Below are 20,052 nucleotides of genomic sequence, written 5' to 3'. Positions count from 1 at the left end.
GGGCCTATATCAAGAATAGTCTACCCCGAACATCTTCCTTCCTGCTGCAGTGACCACCAGAAGATGCCCTGTTAGACACAGATCTGGCTTTCCCACTCAGTTTGAGGATAAAGTGATAAAGGAAGGATATGGGTCTACCTGGGGAATGGGGAGCAGTAGAAGCTGGGTAGAGAGCTTAGGTTAGTTCAGCACCACCCCCTTGCAGCTGCCATCAAACTCTCTCTCCACATTATAGATAAGAGCATCTGTGATGCTATTTGCTGCTAAAATGTCTCATTGACTCTAAAGTTTAGAATAGTATCTAAATCCATGTTTAGCCTCAGATCTTAGGGGCATGCTGCAGAAGATCAGAAACATGGCCTTGGCAATAACCCAGTGACTTTAGAAGCAACGAAGCCTAACTCTTGCTGCCTCAAATCATCTAGGAGGGCCAGAAGGGTACATTATCCATCAGTGTCTCTGAGGAGCCTTTTACTGAGTTAGAGAAAAAGTTCATTCCAGTTTTTCCATACCATCTTACAGAAAAACCCAAATGAACTTTTTGACCAACCCAGTATAACATGGTGAACTATAGAATGTCCTGCAGGCTAAAACATAACAAACTACTGTGACAGCGCTTAACTTAGTAGCTTTCTTGTGCTCAACACGCCCTCTTTTCTAGCTGTTATTCCCTTTCAGCCAATAAAGGGTAAATCACCTTATTCAGTGACTGACTTATTTCATGACTGCTTGATAAATTTCTTCTTCAAGTTGTTTTGGTTGAGACCTTCTGGTTTTGTAACCATATGAAATAATGCCTTAATCTGTTCCCTATTATTTTCCTAAATTTCTTCTAGTTCTATATTAAAGTCTAAATTAATTTTGCATCTGTCTGAGACTGAGAAATGTAATAGGATTTGTAATGACCCCCATTTCAGAAAATATTTCATAGATTACTTATGCAACCTGCAGGTTCAAATGCAGACCATCCAACTCAAGCTTGAAAACATCCGAAGTATATTTGAGAACCAACAGGCCGGTTTCAGAAACCTGACAGATAAGCATGTGAGGCCGATTCCGTTCGTCGTACCTGCTTCTGACAATTTGGTCAGATCTAGAGCACCATTTTTTTCACCTACAGAAGGTAGAATATCTTACATTCCCCTTTCTCTCTCTCTTCTTCTTGCTGTTGTTTACTTTGTTACTTTTAATGTAAATACTGAACTCATTCTTCAATCCTGAGAAATAGGAATTGTGTTTTTTAAGCATCCTTGGTCATGTGCAAATTGTATTGCAGAAGGCAGGAGTCATGATAGAGATTATCATATGATAATTAAGCAGAGTAGTAATATAGTATATATAGTATAGGATGATGAAAATCTGGGCTGAATTTCCCAATTTTGCAGTGAATATGAACTTTATACTAGCATCAAACTCACAAACAATTCACCCTTTTCTTCAGCAGGTGCAAGGAAGCATATAAAACTAATATATACATACATGCATTTACCACTTATAGGGATAAATTATTATTTGGTTCTTATAGGATTCTAATAAGTGAATGGCTTAGATAATCAAATAGATTGCCTTTTCTAAACAGGTACAGGTAAATCAAATAATTTTGCTAGTAATTAACTGTTATGGAGTTCATTTACTTGTTTTAATCTTTGTAGACTATTTTAAACATGTAATACTTATTTCTATTTTCTAAGTTCTGTGGGATAAAATAATTATACTCTCTGTGGTATTGAGCTATTCTGGAAATAAGATGACTATTGCTCCAAGGTTTTCCTTGAGCTGCCTCTGGGGCCCCTTAGGGGAAAGTAGTTTGGTCTTTGGGGCCCTAAGTTAGTTAAGTTTGTGAAGGTGGGCCTAAATTCCATCTCTTTGATCTGAGTAAATCAGAGACTTCATTAATATATGGGAACTGCTTTGAAAATCAGAGAAGGCCTGAGCCAGGCATAATGAATATAAAAATCCAGCTCAGCTCCAGCAGAGATCAGGTTAAAACCAAGTGATGAAAGCAGGTAACTAGGCTAAGATTATAAAAGTCATATAGTTAATGGTTATTAAATATAAAAATATACTCACAAATAAAACTGTAAGCATTGCCCATAAATGAATAATACTAAGAAGATACTAGGAAAAAAGAATAAGAATAAAAACCAATAGGGGATCAAAACCAACAGCTATGAGAATAAAAATAGAATAGGTTGATATTCCTAAGCAGAAAGCAGAGCTCAGTTATATTTCTGGCTCCATTCATGGGGTGTGTGACCAGGGACAGTTCACTTAACCTCTTTTGTTGATTTTGCCTTGTTTTGTTTGTCTATAAAATAGGAATAATAATGCCTATTGATTTCAAAGTGAAATACCTACTGAAGACAAAGTTAAAAAAATTTAGAATATTTAAAAATACTCAATAAACTAGACTATTCCTTCCCTCTGATGAAGGCCTCTTGCTTTATGGTTCTCTAAAAGCTCAACTCCTCTGAAGGGTTGAGGAACAGAGCTCTGAAAAGACTGCCCAAGACCAGTTCAAGGCCTTAGTCACTAAAAGTTCATTTTGTTTTGTGTTGTTTCATTCTTTTTCTTTCCGATATTCTTATTTAATGGCATTACACTTTCTTTCTGCAGTGGGAGTTGGATATTCTTTCTTTCAAGCATGTAAACTTTTTTCAAAAGGTACCCATCTTTATTACTTTTTGTCAGTACATTTTCTGAATTTGTGTACATGTGAAAAATCAGTTTGGCACCTAAAACCAGCAGCAGTTCCTTCTCACATTCTGCTTAAGGTTAACTTTTTCATTTGTTTCATAATAAGCATCCATTAGTCTCTCAGTATTAAACTTATATTGGAAAATAACTATATAAAAAGTGGATTATTCTTTTTTATCAGATGACCACTTGTAAGACAAAAACAAGAAAAACAATTGACTTTTAACTTAAATTTGTTAAAATAAATTTGCTTTCATTTTAGAGACTGTGTCACCCACAGTAAGCCTATTTGTTGGGAGTAGCTTGGATTTGCCTAAGGTATTTGTGAGGAGTACGGCAGCCTACTGAATAAATGACATGGATGGATTATGTCAGTTATCCATCATGGTTCCTAAATTAAATTAGAGCATCATTTATGCTACAAACACTGTTCATTTTACCTACTTGGTCTGTGAGTAATGGAAATTATAACAATCAGGTCCAAATAATTCTTCAAGACTTTTCATTGCTAAGTCAAATATATAAGATTTGGTCAAAAAATATGGGATTTGGTCAAATAAACACAGAAGTGTTCATTTTTTTTTATAAAATAAGTCAAACTGTTTTTTTGTTGTTGTTGTTTTTGTTTATCTTTGTTAATTTGCATCAAGTAGAATCTTGTATCTAGCACTGTGTCTGGCACCTAGAAAAATGTAATAAATATTTTGCTGAATTAATATTTCATATAGAGGAAGTTATGGAAGAACATCGTGTGTGAGAGGTAAAATGGTTTGAGCTTCTAAACCTGTAGCTCTAGTCTAGATCTTTCTCCTAGACTTCAGAGTCTGTATTTATAATTTGCCTCCTTGAATTTCCTATTGGCAGCTCAATCTCAGCATACCCCAAAAGGATGCTATTTTTTCTGCTCCTCTTTCTCACTCATCCCCACCTCTAATCAGTCAAAAATCCACTTCTTCAAATCCGCCCTGCTAGCCCTCACTGCCACTTTCCTAATCCAAGCTAACACCCATCTGTTGCCTTGACAACTATAGCAGTCTCCCAGTTTCCCACTTTCCCTTCTTAAATGCCCCTAGCTGTCTTGCCCTTTGGACTTTACAGCTAGTGTTCTCTTCTCTTCCTTAAGGTAAGTTCTTCCTTCCTGCCTCTCCTCCTCTCCTGCACCCCAGTTTGGTCAGGTGTTATACTATGGGATAACAAGCCCCTCTTCATGTCTTCCTAGCTTTAGCATAATTGCCTGTTTTGTGTTTCTTTTGCTAGAATGTAAGCTCAGTTCATGTTTGTAGCTCCAGTACCAGACACAGAGCTTAGCAGACAGTATAGGTGCTCAAGAACTATATATATATACACAGACATATACATATGTGTATACACACACACACACACACACACACACATATATATATTTGTAGTCACATGGGTAAAAGAATGAAGATATCTATTGGGTTGGCCAAAAAGGTTGAACCAACCCAATACCTTGCTTTTCAGAAAAAGATACACTCCTCATAAATTTTGTATGCATTCCTTTTTCATCTCTTAATGTATTTGCAAAGAATTAATTAGTAAAAGTTAGTTTGTAAAGCTCCCTAAGTTTCCTTTATAAGTAAACTTTGGATCTCTGGATATCAAGTTTCTTTAAAGTGATGGACATCAATATTTATTGAGAAACTAATTTTATATGGTAATTGCCACTAAATCTAATTTATGTTTATCCATTTACATATATAAAGGTAAAAATTCCTGTATAGAATATATTTTAAGTAAATGGAGAGAAGGATACAGTTTGGAGAACTCATTAATAGCAGAGTCTTTCCCTGAGTGGACCTTGCAATGGCTCCCAGTAGAGGCAGAAAGGACAAGAAATCTGTTCCTTCCATGGTGAGAAGTGATGCACACAGCCCATGTGGGTGGGGTTCTTTTCAGCAGCCCTGAGACTTAGGAACTTAAATGGCCTAGTCTTTGACTGGACCATGCCCTGGGCTCTGGAGGAGCATCTGGACTCCTTGCTTGATAATACAGGGGCTCACCTTTTGTAAATGAAACAGAAAGATTAAACAGAAAGAAAAAGAAAGATTACACAGGAAGAACAGAAAGATGGAAGCTTGGAATTTTGATAAAGTTGGGTTTTTTTTGTTTTATTTGGTTTTGTTTTAGCATTTTAATGTGCTTCAGAAATGTTGTTTTATAGACAGTGGTTAGAAACACGAGATCTGACAGTAGATTATACAGATTTGTGTACCACTTCTGCTTCTTGGACATCTTATGCTTAACCTATAAAATGGGGAGAGAAGTAGTACTTATCTTCAAGGGTCAATTTGAGAGGTAAAAAACCAAATGCACATGTAGAGCTTAGAATAGTGTCCAGCATGTAGTAAGTGCCAAATAAATGTCAGATGCTGTGATTATTAGTTAAATTGAGATTTTATTCTGAAACTGTTTTTGATTCAGTTAATCAGTGAGCTACAGTCTGATTAAATGCCTATGTATTGTGATCACTAAATCTGCTAATAATCATGGGTACTAACACCTAGCTTCATGCTTGCTCAGCAGTCCAGCGAATGTTCAGTGAATAAGAGAATGGGTGAATACATGGCAAAATCATGCTCTATGAGAAGTTGAAATCATGTAGATAAGTCTAACCAATCATCTGTTTTATATAGTGTGATTTTAAAATACTAATATAAACATGTTGGCACATTAATCTGTTTTTAATATAAATGCACATATTTTTATGAAAGTATTGATTTTAATTTTTGTTTGAAATTCTTCTCTCATATTTCTCTATCAGGGAAGAAGACTTGGAGACAAAATCAGAGCAACACAAAAGTAAATATCATTAATTAATTCAACATTGGCTTTATTGCTGTAGTTGCAGAAGCGGGATGGGGCTAAAACCATATTTTTCATTCACTGAACCAATATTGTGCATTTGAAAGCCTATTTTATCTAGAAGAAAAAGCTGCTGCTGTGTTGTGTCTAATTACAGTACTGGCGTAGCCCCAGTTGTATGAGCAGTTTCTCAAGTCTTGGCTCCAGTTCAGAATAAATGCTGTAGAACATCTCATATAAGTTCTAGTTTCTCTTTCCTGCCCGCACCTCAATTCAGTTGAATAAGTGCTGCACCTTTTTACAAAAGGAAATTCCTTTCATAAGTGATTCCAGTCCTGCAAGTAGAAAGCATGGACAAAGGACAGGTTCTAATGGACCATCTGCTAGGCTCAAAAAACACACCTATTCTTTTCTTGGTAGATTCAAGGTTCCTTCTGAGTTATTCATGACAATCTGGTATCTGCAGAGAGTAGCCGCCTCATAACTGCAGCATCTTACATTTTCTTTGTATGTTCTTGATGGTAAATGAGGCCAAAAATGTATCTCCCAGACGCAGGATAGCATATGATACAGATTGTGTGGCTAGAATGCCTGACTTAAGCCCCGCTCCATCACTTACTGGCTGCATAACCTTGGGCAAGTTCTCTGGAAGTCAGTTTCCTTATCTATAAAATGGAGGTAATAAGAGAACACCCTCATTATGGAATTAGTGTAACTAAGATAAAATAATCTAGTATTTATGAAGTACTTTGAGTATTGTGTGGTGCATGGTAATGCTCTAAGTGTTTTATGTAGTTGTTAGCAGGCTAGCAAATGACCCATACTGACACACCATGTCTGGTTATCATGTTCTACAGCCAGAGTTTCTGGTTTCAAGAAGGAAACAGGCTGAATGCCAAATTCCTTAGTCTGCCAGAACTTTGGTTCTGGTTTCAAGTCATGCCCACCTTAATAGCTATGTGGATTTATTCATTTGCATATCCTGAGGGTAAAAATAGAAGGCTGTGATTCTGTACATTTCCTTGGTGAGATATCTAGCTAGTCAATCCAGTTCCCAAATGCACATATACTTCCAAGTCAAGTCAATTTGCACAGTCCTTAGGCATTTAAAATTTGATGGTTCAAAACTTTTTAGCCTTGTATTTCAGAACCCTGTTAGGAGCGGATGGCACATACCTATCTGAGAAGTATAGTATGCAGTATTTTCAGTCTTAATTATAGTAGTTAAAATGATAACACTTGGTAGATGGAGCATACAGAAATCAAAGTACACTTGTAAAGAGGGAATATGAGGGACTTCCCTGGTGGTCCAGTGGTTAAGACTGTGCTTCCAGTGCAGGGAGTGTGGGTTTGATCCCTGGTTAGGGATCTAAGATCCCACATGCCTCACAGCCAAAAAAAGAAACAAAGCATAAGACATAAGCAATATTGTAACAAATTCAGGAAAGACCTTAAAAAATGGTCCACAAAAAAAAATCCAAAAAAAGAGGGAATGTAATAATGGTGGCTGACCATGGGTTTGGCAGTTTTATCACTTACTAGGTGACCTTGGCCCTTTGTGAAAGCTCTCTGAAACTTGGTTTTCCCATCTGTAAGATGGATATGGGGATTGGGGATCAGTGTGCCATCACTTGCTAAATTGATGTGAGGATTAGATATGATGATGGTGTGTTAAGCACCTAGGACAGTGCCTGCTCAATATATACAATAGAAATCAGTGGATGAATGTTTGCTCCTTTCCACATGTATCAGTAATAAGTAGGTCATGTTGTGTGGAGATGCTGTTCAGCTGATAGACTCTGTACTTCATTTTTGGTTGTTGTTGTGAAGTAACGCTGCATTTAATTGGTTAGGTTTTCTGCAAGCTCAGCTGGCCAGTATGGCCAAGATCCCTGGAATATAGTTTCGAAGAGCAGATAGCCATCACAGTTCTCAGTGGGGCAGTCCAGGTCCTGTTGAGTCTGCAAAATAAGGCGGGGAAGTCTCTGACACATGACAGAGAGCCGAGAAAGATGAACAAGACACAGCCATTTCAAGACACGATAGACAGTTCTGCACATCTTATTGGCCCTGGATGTGCAGGGCCCTGAATTTGCATTAGGTTTTATCATCTCATTCATGTTCATGATGATGCCACTGAGTGATTAGGAAAAGGGTCTGATATTGTGTGTCCTTGCTTAAAGAATTCAAGGATTCATGTAATATTTGCTAGCCAGGTTTCCATCAAAAATCAGTAAGGTTAAAAAGCCAGGTTGTTTCTTCAGTAAATAAACTTTAGTTATCTGGCAGTCAACTTCTTTTTTTCCCTTTGGGTCCAGATCTTAGTTCCCCAACCAGGAATGGAACCCATGCTCTCTGCAGTAGAAGTGCAGAGTCTTAACTGCTGACCCATCAGGGAAGTCCCAGGACAATCAACTTTTTATGAACTAACCTCATTTCCCCAAAGTGCTACAGAAATGAAACATTACTTAACATATAAAGTAAATTGTAATGAATATCTTAAATCTGTCCTCTTAGGCAACTAAAATAATTTTTAACTAGTATATATCAAAGTTATTTCTGAGAAAAATCTTAATCATAGTGTTACTTTTTAGTTTATCTATATAGTTAGAACATAGAAAGAAGAAAACTTAATTTGGGATACATTTCCATGAAGAAGAACTATACCTACATAGATGCTAATTTCACTTTTCTTCTCATTTCAGACTGAAGCAGTATATGATTGTCAGGAGAAGAGAAGTTCTGTTCAGTCCTCCAGTTTGGACAATGACAATAGCTTGGATATTTTAAAGAAGTATCTTTTATTTATTAACATATACCCATATACACATCTACCAGTAGGAGGCTCTGATTCAGTATTCAAAGCAGATGTACTTAGAATATTGAGTTCCCAGAATATGGTTCTTCTGAGTGTGATCAAATGTGCACTAGAGAAGGTGTCCAAAGTCCTGGCCAACCTATACCTATACTGTGTTTATGTGACTTGAAAATTAACTAGATCTTTTCAGATTCGAGTCTCCTCTTTTATGAAAGAGGTGAGAGTGAATGGGTCAGTGTTTCAAAAACTACAGATTATGTAGATATACAATGTGATTTTATAGGTACTAATAAAAATTATTTCATTCACTTTTATATTATTATGTTAACATTCCATACATATGAATAGTCACCTTTTAAATTTTATATCACAGAGTTTTGAGTAAGTAACCAGTAGTTTGGAGCAAGTAACAAATAGTTTGAAACATAGTTATATACAAAGATTGTTGAATGTTAGTTAAATTTATAAAGGTATAAAATTAAATTAAAAAGAGGCCAAGGATAAAAGTTAGGGACTTCCCTAGTGGTCCAGAAGTTAAGATTCTAAGCTTCCACTGCAGCAGGTATGACTTCAATCCCTAGTCAGGGAATGAAGTTCCTTCATGCTGTGTGGTGCGGCCAAAACACAAAAAACAAAGAAAAAGAAGTTAAATTAAATGTATAACATTGAGGAGTGAGGAAATAAATTTTAAATACAATGTCAATTAGAAATCACATTGGAAGGAAAATGTATTTTATTTTATTTTAAAGAGACAGTAAACAAAGTTACTGTGGAAAGTTAAGTATGATCTTTATTTGGGAAAATCAGTATTATAAATTCATATCATGTCTTGAAAAGCTTCAGAACATTACTGAGGAAAAAGGAAAAATTGTGTCTAAAATGCTAATATGATTTTTTTCTGAGAGGGAGAGAGGGAGAACAATAGCACAGAAATTGTGCTGTCCGAGAAAGTATTCCCCAGGTTTTTGGGAATAGATTTTGTGAGTTTTTAGTAAATGATTCTTAAGTTTAGTGAGTTGGAAATAAAATTAGTTTTGTTTTTTTGTCCTCATTTAAAAATGACTCCTGAGCCCCACTCCTCTTTTTTTTTTTAAATACATTTTAAAGAGTCTTGTGGGTAGTACTTATTCTAGAAACCATAGAATTAATTTTATATTTTGATGATAAAACCAAACCATGGGTAGTTCCTCTGCACTGCTAATTTTCATCTTAGACAGTTTATCATGATAATAAATGAAATGTTTCAATACAATTCTAAAGTCATAAAATAACTGACAAATATGGTCCTTTCATTTTAGCCATGTCCTAAATGAGCTGATACAGACTGAGAGGGCATATGTTAGGGAACTGTTTACTGTTTTGTTGGTAAGTGACTCAGATTGTATTTACCTTTTTAAAAAATTAATTAATTTATTTTAATTGGAGGCTAATTACTTTACAATATTGTAGTGGTTTTTGCCATTCATTGACATGAATCAGCCATGGATGTACATGTGTTCCCCATCATGAAACCCCCCTCCCACCTCCCTCCCCATCCCATCCCTCAGGGTCATCCCAGTGCACCAGCTCTGAGCGCCCTGTCTCATGCATCGAACCTGGACTGGCGATCTATTTCACACATGATAATATACATGCTTCAATGCCATTCCCTCAAATCATCCCACCCTCGCCTTCTCCCACAGTCCAAAAGACTGTTCTTTACATCTGTGTCTCTTTTGCTGTCTCGCATACAGGGTTATCATTACCATCTTTCTAAATTCCATATATATGCGTTAGTATACTGTATTGATGTTTTTCTTTCTGACTTACTTCATTCACTCTGTATAATAGGCTCCAGTTTCATCTACCTCATTAGAACTGATTCAAATGCATTCTTTTTCTGGAATTCATTAGGAAGTGCTTTGGGCAGACTTCTCTTTTTGTCTCCTTCCTTGATTGTTTGTTAAATGTGTGCATTCTGGTTCTCCCTCTGCAGTGAGGATTGTGGCTTCAGAATTCATTACAGAAGAGATAAGCTGTTCTGTTAGGAATACAGTGGATTGTTGTAATTATTCCCTGGGTGCTATTTAGAGATCATGATATAAAGCCCTGAGTATGGGAGAAAAGCATTCACTTGTTACAAATGTCATATCAGTAATATTAATTTGGTCTGGCAAAACTCAAACACTTATTCCCTATTTAAGGAGAAGTTAATAACCTGTAATATCATCTTTCATACCTGGTTTCTATTTTGTTTCCTGTTAGCTACCCTGAAGGCCAAAAAGTTATCCCTTTCTTCTACCCATTGAGTAGAAAACCTGGACTTCCTTGTCCTGCTATTTAAAATAATAATAATAGTGGATAACTTGGGGGGAACTAGAAGATATGAATATTAAAATTACAAACAACTTTACCCTCTAATCCCATATACTTTCTGCTGTACTTGTATCTTTGGTGGCCCAATCGAATGTTGATGTGACTATTTTTTAAATGAATAAATGTATTTATTTTGGGTAGGGCTATAGAGCGGAGATGGATAATCCAGAGATGTTTGTTCTTATGCCACCGCTCCTGAGAAGTAAAAGGGATGTTCTCTTTGGAAACATGGCAGAAATATATGAATTTCATAACAAGTATGTAATTGCTGAATTGAATTTTCTTTTTTGTGATTATTATTTAAAAGGTTGTTGACCAATGTAGCATATTTCACATAAAATTGTGTTTTTTTCTTTGAAATTTTTACAGCATTTTCATGAGCAGTCTGGAAAGTTGTGTTGATGCTCCAGAAAGAGTGGGACCTTGTTTCCTGGAAAGGGTTAGTTCAATGATTATTTCAAAATATATAAATATATAGGCCACCAACATAGCATGTCATTTTCCAGATTTGGAGACAAGGTAGGCATTATTTTTGATGTCCTTTTATTTTTGCAGGCGACACATCACTCCAGCAAGTATTTAATGCTAAATCAAGTTTTGTTACATGAATGGGGTATTGGAGCATGCAAATGGCTATTGTATTCTGTGGCATCAAATGCTATAGTGGCTCAGCTTGTGACCTCTGACCCTTGGGTGATCCCAGGAGTCCAGGGACCATCCTGGCTGTGAAGATGAAAGAGTTGGAATCATCTTGGCACACCATTCTTGGCTTGGTTAATTTTTAGCCTGAGAGATGCCCTGATATTCCCCTCTAGTACATGTGAAGTCTTTAAATCAAATATAGTCTGGCTTTCAGACACTGAGGCATCTATCACAGGAACTTTGCAAAACAGGGAGCTGTGTGTTCTTTTTATTCTACAATATCTTTCAAGAGGCTCATGTCTCTGTGTCCCACGGGTATACTTAGTATAATTGACTTCCCAGGCTCTGTAATCACACTCTCCTCCATTAGAGTTTTCTCTCTCAATGTTCTCTGCTTATCTAGTTCTTGCACTTCCTGAAAGATCAGTTTTGTTTTGACTTGAGAGTCAGTTTGATAGAGGTGATCACTGAAAGCCTCCAAGGAGATATCTTATCTCAGGAAGCGTTTATGGAGTGAGAAGATAGTAAGGATAAGGCAGGACCTTTCTCAACATATCCTAACATTTTAAGACATTTAAACCATGGCCACCTGATGTGAAAAGCTGACTCATTTGAAAAGACCCTGATGCTGGGAAAGATTGAAGGTAGGAAGAGAAGGGGATGACAGAGGATGAGATGGTTGGATGGCATCACCGACTCAATGGACATGAGTTTGAGTAAACTCCAGGAGTTGGTGATGGACAGGGAGGCCTGGTGTGCTGCAGTTAATAGGGTCACAAAGAGTCGGACACAACTGAGCGACTGAACTGAACTGAACTGAAACCATGGCCAGATTCTTCCCTAATTCTTCCCTAATTCCCTAAGTGACAGCAGCTCCTCTTGCCTTTGAACTTCTATGGTACTTAATGTCTGTGCTACTCATTGGGAATTTTACATGTACTATGCATGTTTACACATGAATTTCATGAATTCTTTCTCCAACTAGATGGAAAACTGATTGAGGCAGGGTCCGTATCCTGTATATTTTTGTATCTCTAGTAAGGTCAGCAGAGTTCTTGGCAACCAGTAGTTTAATAAATGCCTGTTGATTTCTTCATTCATTCAGTAGTCATCAACTATTCAGTACCTAGTTTGAGCCAAGCACTGAACTAGGCAATGTAAAATACCAAGACTATTCACATAGGAAAAGAGGGATTCCACTGTGTACAGTGTCAGTTGTGCTATATTAAAGTTGTATGAAGGGTCTTATAGGAGCCAAGAAGAAGTGCATCTGATACTGACTGGAGGTATAAATGATGGCTGTATAGAAGAGATGACTCGTGAGATGAGTGTTAATGACTGAGTAGGAGGTAGCCCATTAGATGAGGGTCAAAGGAACAGGGAGAGAGAAGAGGGTGAGCAGATATCGCACAGGGTTCTGATACAATGATGATGGTTCAATGAGGACCCAGGGACCTCGGGAGTTACTATAAGTTCATTCACTAAGGAACGGAGTGACTGAGAGCAAAGAAAGAGTGTATCTCTTGGTACCCAGTTAGCTTGTAGTAATCAAAAAAGTAGTCTGTTTTCATAGTTCATTCAGAGAAGGCTTTTTTCCCTCTAACTCTCAAACTTGGTAAGTGGAAGTTATGAAATTACTTGGATAATTATGTGTCCCTCTCCCCGGTTTGCTGGGCATGCTGGTCTTGGAATATAAAGAAGGCTTCTGACCTGGCCCTTTAAGCCACATTCCCTGTGATGCTTGGCCACACTGACTCTTGCACAGCCTTTCTTGATAAGAAAAGGACATATTTACAAATCGCTAATACATTTGCATTTTCTTTTTATCACAGAAAGATGATTTTCAAATGTATGCCAAGTATTGTCAGAATAAGCCCAGGTCAGAGGCAATTTGGAAGAAGTATTCAGAATGCGCCTTTTTCCAGGTATAGTAATTGTTCAAGTATTGGATAAAGTCTCTGTGGAAGATACTGGGATATTCCTTATTTATAAATTCATTTTCTGCTTTCAGTAAGTTTTATATGTGTGTGTGTATGTGTGTGTGTTAGTCACTCAGTCATGTCTGACTCTGCAACCTTATAGACTATAGCCCAACAGACTCCTCTGTCCATGGGATTCTCCAGGCAAGAATACTGGAGTGGGTAGCCATTCTCTTCTCCAGGGGATCTTCCCGACCCAGGGATCAAACCTGGATCTCCTGCATTGCAGGAAGATTCTTTACCATCTGAGGAAGCCTTTTATATATATAAAAGTGCGGTTTGACCCTCCCCAAAATATACATATATGTATACCAACATATTTGCCACTCCTCAGAGGCAACTACTTTCTGCTTTTTTAGCTGTTTATTTCATTATTTACCTCCATATCTCCAAATATCATACTTATATTGCTGCTTCCCACGATAGAAGATGAGCATTTAGCTTTCTTTCACTGTTCTTGCCTCCCTGGAGAATTTCTGTTGTCTTCACATTGGTTATGGCCTAATAATATTCCATAGTATGGATATTCCACACTTTATTTACCCATTCATCGCCTGATAGACATTTGAGTTGTCTCTACCTTTTGTGTGGGCTTCCCTTGTGGCTCAGCTGGTAAAGAAGCCACCTGCAATGCAGGAGACCTGGGTTTCATTCCTGGGTTGGAAAGATCCCCTGGAAAAGGGAAAGGCTACCCACTCCAGTATTCTGGCCTGGAGAATTCCATGGACTGTATAGTCCATGGGGTCACAAAGAGTCGGACATGACGGAGCAACTTTCACTTCACTTCACCTTTTGTGTACAAGCTTTTGTGTCAACATTATTTTCTTTTCTCTTTTCCATGGACCTGGGTATGAAATTGCTAGGTCAATTTTGTTTTACTTTTTGAAGAACCGTTAGATTGTTTACCAAAGTTGCTGCACCATTTTATATTCCTACCAGCAGTGTATGAGGGGCCTAATTGCTCCACACCCCCACCAACAGTGGTTTGTATCTAATTACTTCTTAAACAAACATTTTTTTATGTTCTTATATTTGTATTTGTATTTTTAAAATAAATTTATTTATTTTAATTGAAGGCCAATTACTTTACAATATTGTAGTGATTTTGCCATACACTGACATGAATCCGCCACCGGTGTACATGTGTTCCCTATCCTGAACCACCGCCCCACCTCCCTCCCAATCCCATCTCTCTGGGTCATCCCATTGCACCAACCCCGAGCACCCTGTCCCATGCATTGAACCTGGACTGGCAATTCATTTCACATATGATAATATAGATGTTTCAATGCCATTCTCCCAAATGATCCCACCCTTGCCCTCTCCCACAGAGTCCAAAAGACTGTTCTATACATCTGTGTCTCTTTTGCTGTCTTGCATATAGGGTTATTGTTACCATCTTTCTAAATTCCATATATATGCGTTAGTATACTGTACTGGTGTTTTTCTTTCTGGCTTACTTCACTCTGTATATTAGGCTCCAGTTTCATCCACCTCTTTAGAACTGATTCAAATGTATTCTTTTTAATGGCTGAGTTATATTCCATTGTGTATATGTACCACAGCTTTGTTATCCATTCATCTGCTGATGGACATCTAGGTTGCTTCCATGTGCTGGCTATTATAAATGCTGCGATGAACATTGGGGTACATGTGTCTCTTTCAATTCTGGTTTCCTTGGTGTGTATGCCCAGAAGTGGGATTGCTGGGTCATATGGCAGTTCTGTTTCCACTATTTTAAGGAATCTCCACACTGTTCTCCATAGCGGCTGTACTAGTTTGCATTCCCACCAACAGTGTAAGAGGGTTCCCTTTTCTCCACACCCTCTCCAGCATTTATTGTTTGTAGACTTTTGGATAACAGCCATTCTGACTGGCGTGAAATGGTACCTCATTGTGGTTTTGATTTGCATTTCTCTGATAATGAGTGATGTTGAGCATCTTTTCATGTGTTTGTTAGCCATCTGTATGTCTTCTTTGGAGAGATGTCTGTTTAGTTCTTTGGCCCATTTTTTGATTGGGTCATTTATTTTTCTGAAATTGAGCTGCAGGAGTTGCTTCTATATTTTTGAGATTAATTCTTTGTCAGTCGCTTCGTTTGCTATTATTTTCTCCCATTCTGAAGGCTGTCTTTTCACCTTGCATACAGTTTTCTTTGTTGTGCAAAAGCTCTTAAGTTTAATTAGATCCCATTTGTTTATTTTTGCTTTTATTTCCAGTACTCTGGGAGGTGGGTCATAAGGATCCTGCTGTGATTTATGTTGGAGAGTGTTTTGCCTATGTTTTCCTCTAGGAGTTTTATAGTTTCTGATCTTACATTTAGATCTTTAACCCATTTTGAGTTTATTTTTGTGTACGGTGTTAGAAAGTATTCTAGTTTCATTCTTTTACAAGTGGTTGACCAGTTTTCCCAGCACCACTTGTTAAAGAGATTGTCTTTTTTCCATTGTATATTCTTGCCCCCTTTGTCAAAGATAAGGTGTCCATAGGTGTGTGTATTTATCTCTGTGGCTTCTGTGTTGTTCCACTGATCGATATTTCTGTCTTTGTGCCAGTACCATACTGTCTTGATGACTGTAGCTTTGTACTATAACCTGAAGTCAGGCAGGTTGATTCCTCCAATTCCATTCTTCTTTCTCAAGATTGCTTTGGCTATTCCAGGTTTTTTGTATTTCCATACAAATTGTGAAATTCTTTGTTCTAGCTCTGTGAAAAATACCATTGGTAGCTTGATAGGGATTGCATTGAATCTATAGATTGCTTTGACTCATATACTCATTTTCACTATATTGATTCTACCAATCCATGAACACGGTCTATTTCTCCATCTATTTGTGTCCTCTTTGATTTCTTTCATCAGTGTTTTATAGTTTTCTATATATAGGTCTTTTGTTTCTTTAGGTAGATATATTCATAAGTATTTAATTCTTTTTGTTGCAATGGCAAATGGTATTGTTTCCTTAATTTCTCTTTCTGTTTTCTCATTGTTAGTGTATAAGAATGCAAGGGATTTCTGTGTGTTAATTTTATATTATGGAACTTTACTATATTCACTGATTCAGTTCAGTTCAGTTGCTCAGTCGTGTCCGACTCTGTGACCCCATGAATCGCAGCATGCCAGGGCTCCCTGTCCATCACCAACTCTCGGGGTTTACCCAAACTCATGTCCATTGAGTCGGTGATGCCATCCAACCATCTCATCCTCTGTCATCCCCTTCTCCTCCTGCCCCCAATCCCTCCCAGCATCATGGTCTTTTCCAATGAGTCAACTCTTCACATGAGGTGGCCAAAGTACTGGAGTTTCAGCTTCAGCATCAGTCCTTCCAATGAACACCCAGGACTGATCTCCCTTAGGGTGGACTGGTTGGATCTCCTTGCAGCCCAAGGGACTCTCAAGAGTTTTCTCCAACACCACAGTTCAAAAGCATCAATTCTTCGGTGCTCAGCTTTCTTCACAGTCCAACTCTCACATCCATACATGACCACTGGAAAAACCATAGCCTTGACCAGATAGACCTTTGTTGGCAAAGTAATGTCTCTGCTTTTTAATATGCTATCTAGGTTGGTCATCACTTTCCTTCCAAGGAGTAAGCGTCTTTTAAGTTCATGGCTGCAATCACCATCTGCAGTGATTTTGGAGCCCCAAAAAATAAAGTCTGATACCGCTTCCACTGTTTCCCCATCTATTTGCCATGAAGTGATGGGACCAGATGCCATAATCTTAGTTTTCTGAATGTTGAGCTTTAAGCCAACTTTTTCACTCTCCTCTTTCACTTTCATCAAGAGGCTTTTTATTTCCTCTTCACTTTCTGCCATAAGGGTGGTGCCATCTGCATATCTGAGGTTATTGACATTTCTCCCGGCAATCTTGATTCCAGCTTGTGCTTCTTCCAGCCCAGTGTTTCTCATGATGTACTCTGCATATAAGTTAAATAAGCAGGATGACAATATACAGCCTTGACGTACTCCTTTTCCTATTTGGAACCAGTCTGTTGTTCCATGTCCAGTTCTAACTGGTGCTTCCTGACCTGCATACAGGTTTCTCAAGAGGCAGGCCAGGTGGTCTGGTATTCGTATCTCTTTCAGAATTTTCCACAGTTTATTGTGATCCACACAGAAAAAGGCTTTGGCATAGTCAATAAAGCAGAAGTAGATGTTTTTCTGGAACTCTCTTGCTTTTTTGATGATCCAGCAGATGCTGGCAATTTGATCTCTGGTTCCTCTGCCTTTTCTAAAACCAGCTTGAACATCTGGAAGTTCACAGTTCACGTATTGCTGAAGCCTGGCTTCGAGAAAGCTCTAGTAATTTTCTGGTGGAATCTTTAGGGTTTTCTATGTAGAGGATCATGTCATCTGCAAACAATGAGAATTTTACTTCTTCTTTTCCAGTCTGGTTTCCTTTTATTTCTTTTTCTTCTCTGATTGCTGTGGTCAAAACTTCCAAAACTATGTTGAATAGTAGTGGTGAGAGTGGGCACCCTTGTCTTGTTCCTCACTTTAGAGGAAATGCTTTCAATTTTTCACCATTGAGCATAATGTTTGCTGTGGGTTTGTCATACATAGCTTTTATTATGTTGAGATATGTTCCTTCTGTTCCTGGTTTCTGGAGGGTTTTGATCATAAATGAATATTGAATTTTGTCAAAGGCTTTCTCTGCATTTATTGAGATAATCATCTGGTTTTTATCTTTAATGTGGTGTATTAGTTGATTGATTTGTGGATATTGAAGAATCCTTGCTTCTCTGGGATAAAGCCCACTTGGTCATGATGTATGATTTTTTTAAATTAATTAATCAATTAATTTTACTTTACAACATTGTATTGGTTCTGCATTACATTGACTTGAATCTGCCATGGGTGTACATGTGTTCCCCATCCTGAACCCCCACTCCCACCTCCCTCCCCATCCCATCCCTCTGGGTCATCCCAGTGCACCAGTCCCGAGCATCCTGTATCATGCATTGAACCTGGACTGGCGATTCATTTCACATATGATAATTTACATATTTCAGTGCCATTCTCCCATATCATCCCGCCCTCGCCTCTCCCATAGAGTCCAAAAGACTCTTCAATATATCTGTGTCTCTTTTGCTGTCTCCCATACAGGGTTATTCTAAATTCCATATATATGTGTTAGTATACTGTATTGGTGTTTTTCTTTCTGGCTTACTTCATTTTGTTAATGTGGTGTATCGCATTGATTGATTTGTGGATATTGAAGAATACTTGCCTCCCTGGGATAAAGCCCACTTAGTCATGATGTTTGATCTTTTTAATATGTTGTTGGATTCTGTTTGCTAGAATTTTGTTAAGGATTTTTGCATGTATGTTCATCAGTGATATTGGCCTATAGTTTTCTTTTTTGTGGCGTCTTTGTCAGGTTTTGGTATTAAGGTGATGGTGGCCTCATAGAATGAGTTTGGAAGTTTACCTTCCTCTGCAATTTTCTGGAAGAGTTTGAGTAGGATAGGTGTTAGCTCTTCTCTAAATTTTTGGTAGAATTCAGCTGTGAAGCTGTCTGGTCCTGGGCTTTTGTTTGTTGGAAGATTTCTGATTACAGTTTCAATTTCCGTGCTTGTGATGGATCTGTTAAGATTTTCTGTTTCTTCCTGGTTCAATTTTGAAAAGTTGTACTTTTCTAAGAATTTGTCCATTTCTTCCAAGTTGTCCATTTTATTTGCATATAGTTGCTGATAATAGTCTCTTATGATCCTTTGTATTTCTGTGTTGTCTGTTGTGATCTCTCCATTTTCATTTCTAATTTTGTTGATTTGATTTTTCTCCCTTTGTTTCTTGATGAGTCTGCCTAATGGTTTGTCAATTTTATTTAACTTCTCAAAGAACCAGCTTTTGGTTTTGTTGATTTTTGCTACGGTCTCTTTTGCTTCTTTTACATTTATTTCTGTCCTACTTTTTAAGATTTCTTTCCTTCTGCTAACCCTTGGGTTCATAATTTCTTCCTTTTCAAGTTGCTTTAGTTGTAGAGTTAGGTTATTTATTTGACTTTTTTCTTGTTTCTTGAGGTATGCCTCTATTGCTATGAACCTTCCCCTTAGCACTGCTTTTACAGTGTCCCATAGGTTTTGGGTTGTTGTGTTTTCATTTTCATTCGTTTCTATGCATATTTTGATTTCTTTTTTGATTTCTTCTGTGATTTGTTGGTTATTCAGCAGCGTGTTGTTCAGCCTCCATATGTTGGAATTTTTAATAGTTTTTCTCCTGTAATTGAGATCTAATCTTACTGCATTGTGGTCAGAAAAGATGCTTGGAATGATTTCCAGTTTTTTGAATTTACCAAGGCTAGATTTATGGCCCAGGATGTGATCTATTCTGGAAAAGGTTCCGTGTGCACTTGAGAAAAAGGTGAAATTCATTGTTTTGGGGTGAAATGTCCTATAGATATCAACTAGGTCTAACTGGTCTATTGTATCATTTAAAGTTTGTGTTTCCTTGTTAATTTTCTGTTTAGTTGATCTATCCATAGGTGTGAGTGGGGTATTAAAGTCTCCCACTATAATTGTGTTATTGTTAATTTCCCCTTTCATGCTTGTAGCATTTGTCTCACATATTGTGGTGCTCCTATGTTGGGTGCATATATATTTATGATTGTTATATCTTCTTCTTGAATTGATCCTTTAATCATTATGTAGTGTCCTTCTTTGTCTCTTTTCACAGCCTTTATTTTAAAGTCTATTTTATCTGAAATGAGTATTGCTACTCCTGCTTTCTTTTGGT

General features: G+C 37.5%; 1 protein-coding gene across 6 annotated transcripts in view; it reads left to right on the top strand.

The window, feature by feature from the left end:
- Positions 1–20,052, top strand: part of MCF2 (MCF.2 cell line derived transforming sequence) — a 121,436-nt gene that overhangs the window by 66,852 nt on the left and 34,532 nt on the right. For 5 of the 6 annotated variants that reach the window (XM_043897649.1, XM_043897650.1, XM_043897648.1 and 2 more), the window contains exons 13-20: positions 952–1,123; positions 2,617–2,664; positions 5,483–5,520; positions 8,229–8,317; positions 9,640–9,706; positions 10,838–10,953; positions 11,066–11,135; positions 13,171–13,263. In XM_043897649.1, coding sequence (XP_043753584.1) covers positions 952–1,123; positions 2,617–2,664; positions 5,483–5,520; positions 8,229–8,317; positions 9,640–9,706; positions 10,838–10,953; positions 11,066–11,135; positions 13,171–13,263 — 693 coding nt within the window. The remainder of the gene's footprint in view (positions 1–951; positions 1,124–2,616; positions 2,665–5,482; positions 5,521–8,228; positions 8,318–9,639; positions 9,707–10,837; positions 10,954–11,065; positions 11,136–13,170; positions 13,264–20,052) is intronic. The other variant, XM_043897652.1, reaches the window with a different exon arrangement.

Source organism: Cervus elaphus, chromosome X (assembly GCF_910594005.1).
Source record: "Cervus elaphus chromosome X, mCerEla1.1, whole genome shotgun sequence".
In the NCBI taxonomy this organism is placed as follows: domain Eukaryota; kingdom Metazoa; phylum Chordata; class Mammalia; order Artiodactyla; family Cervidae; genus Cervus; species Cervus elaphus.
The sequence above is the reverse complement of the archived record's forward strand: the minus strand, read 5'-3'. Positions and strand labels throughout refer to the sequence as shown.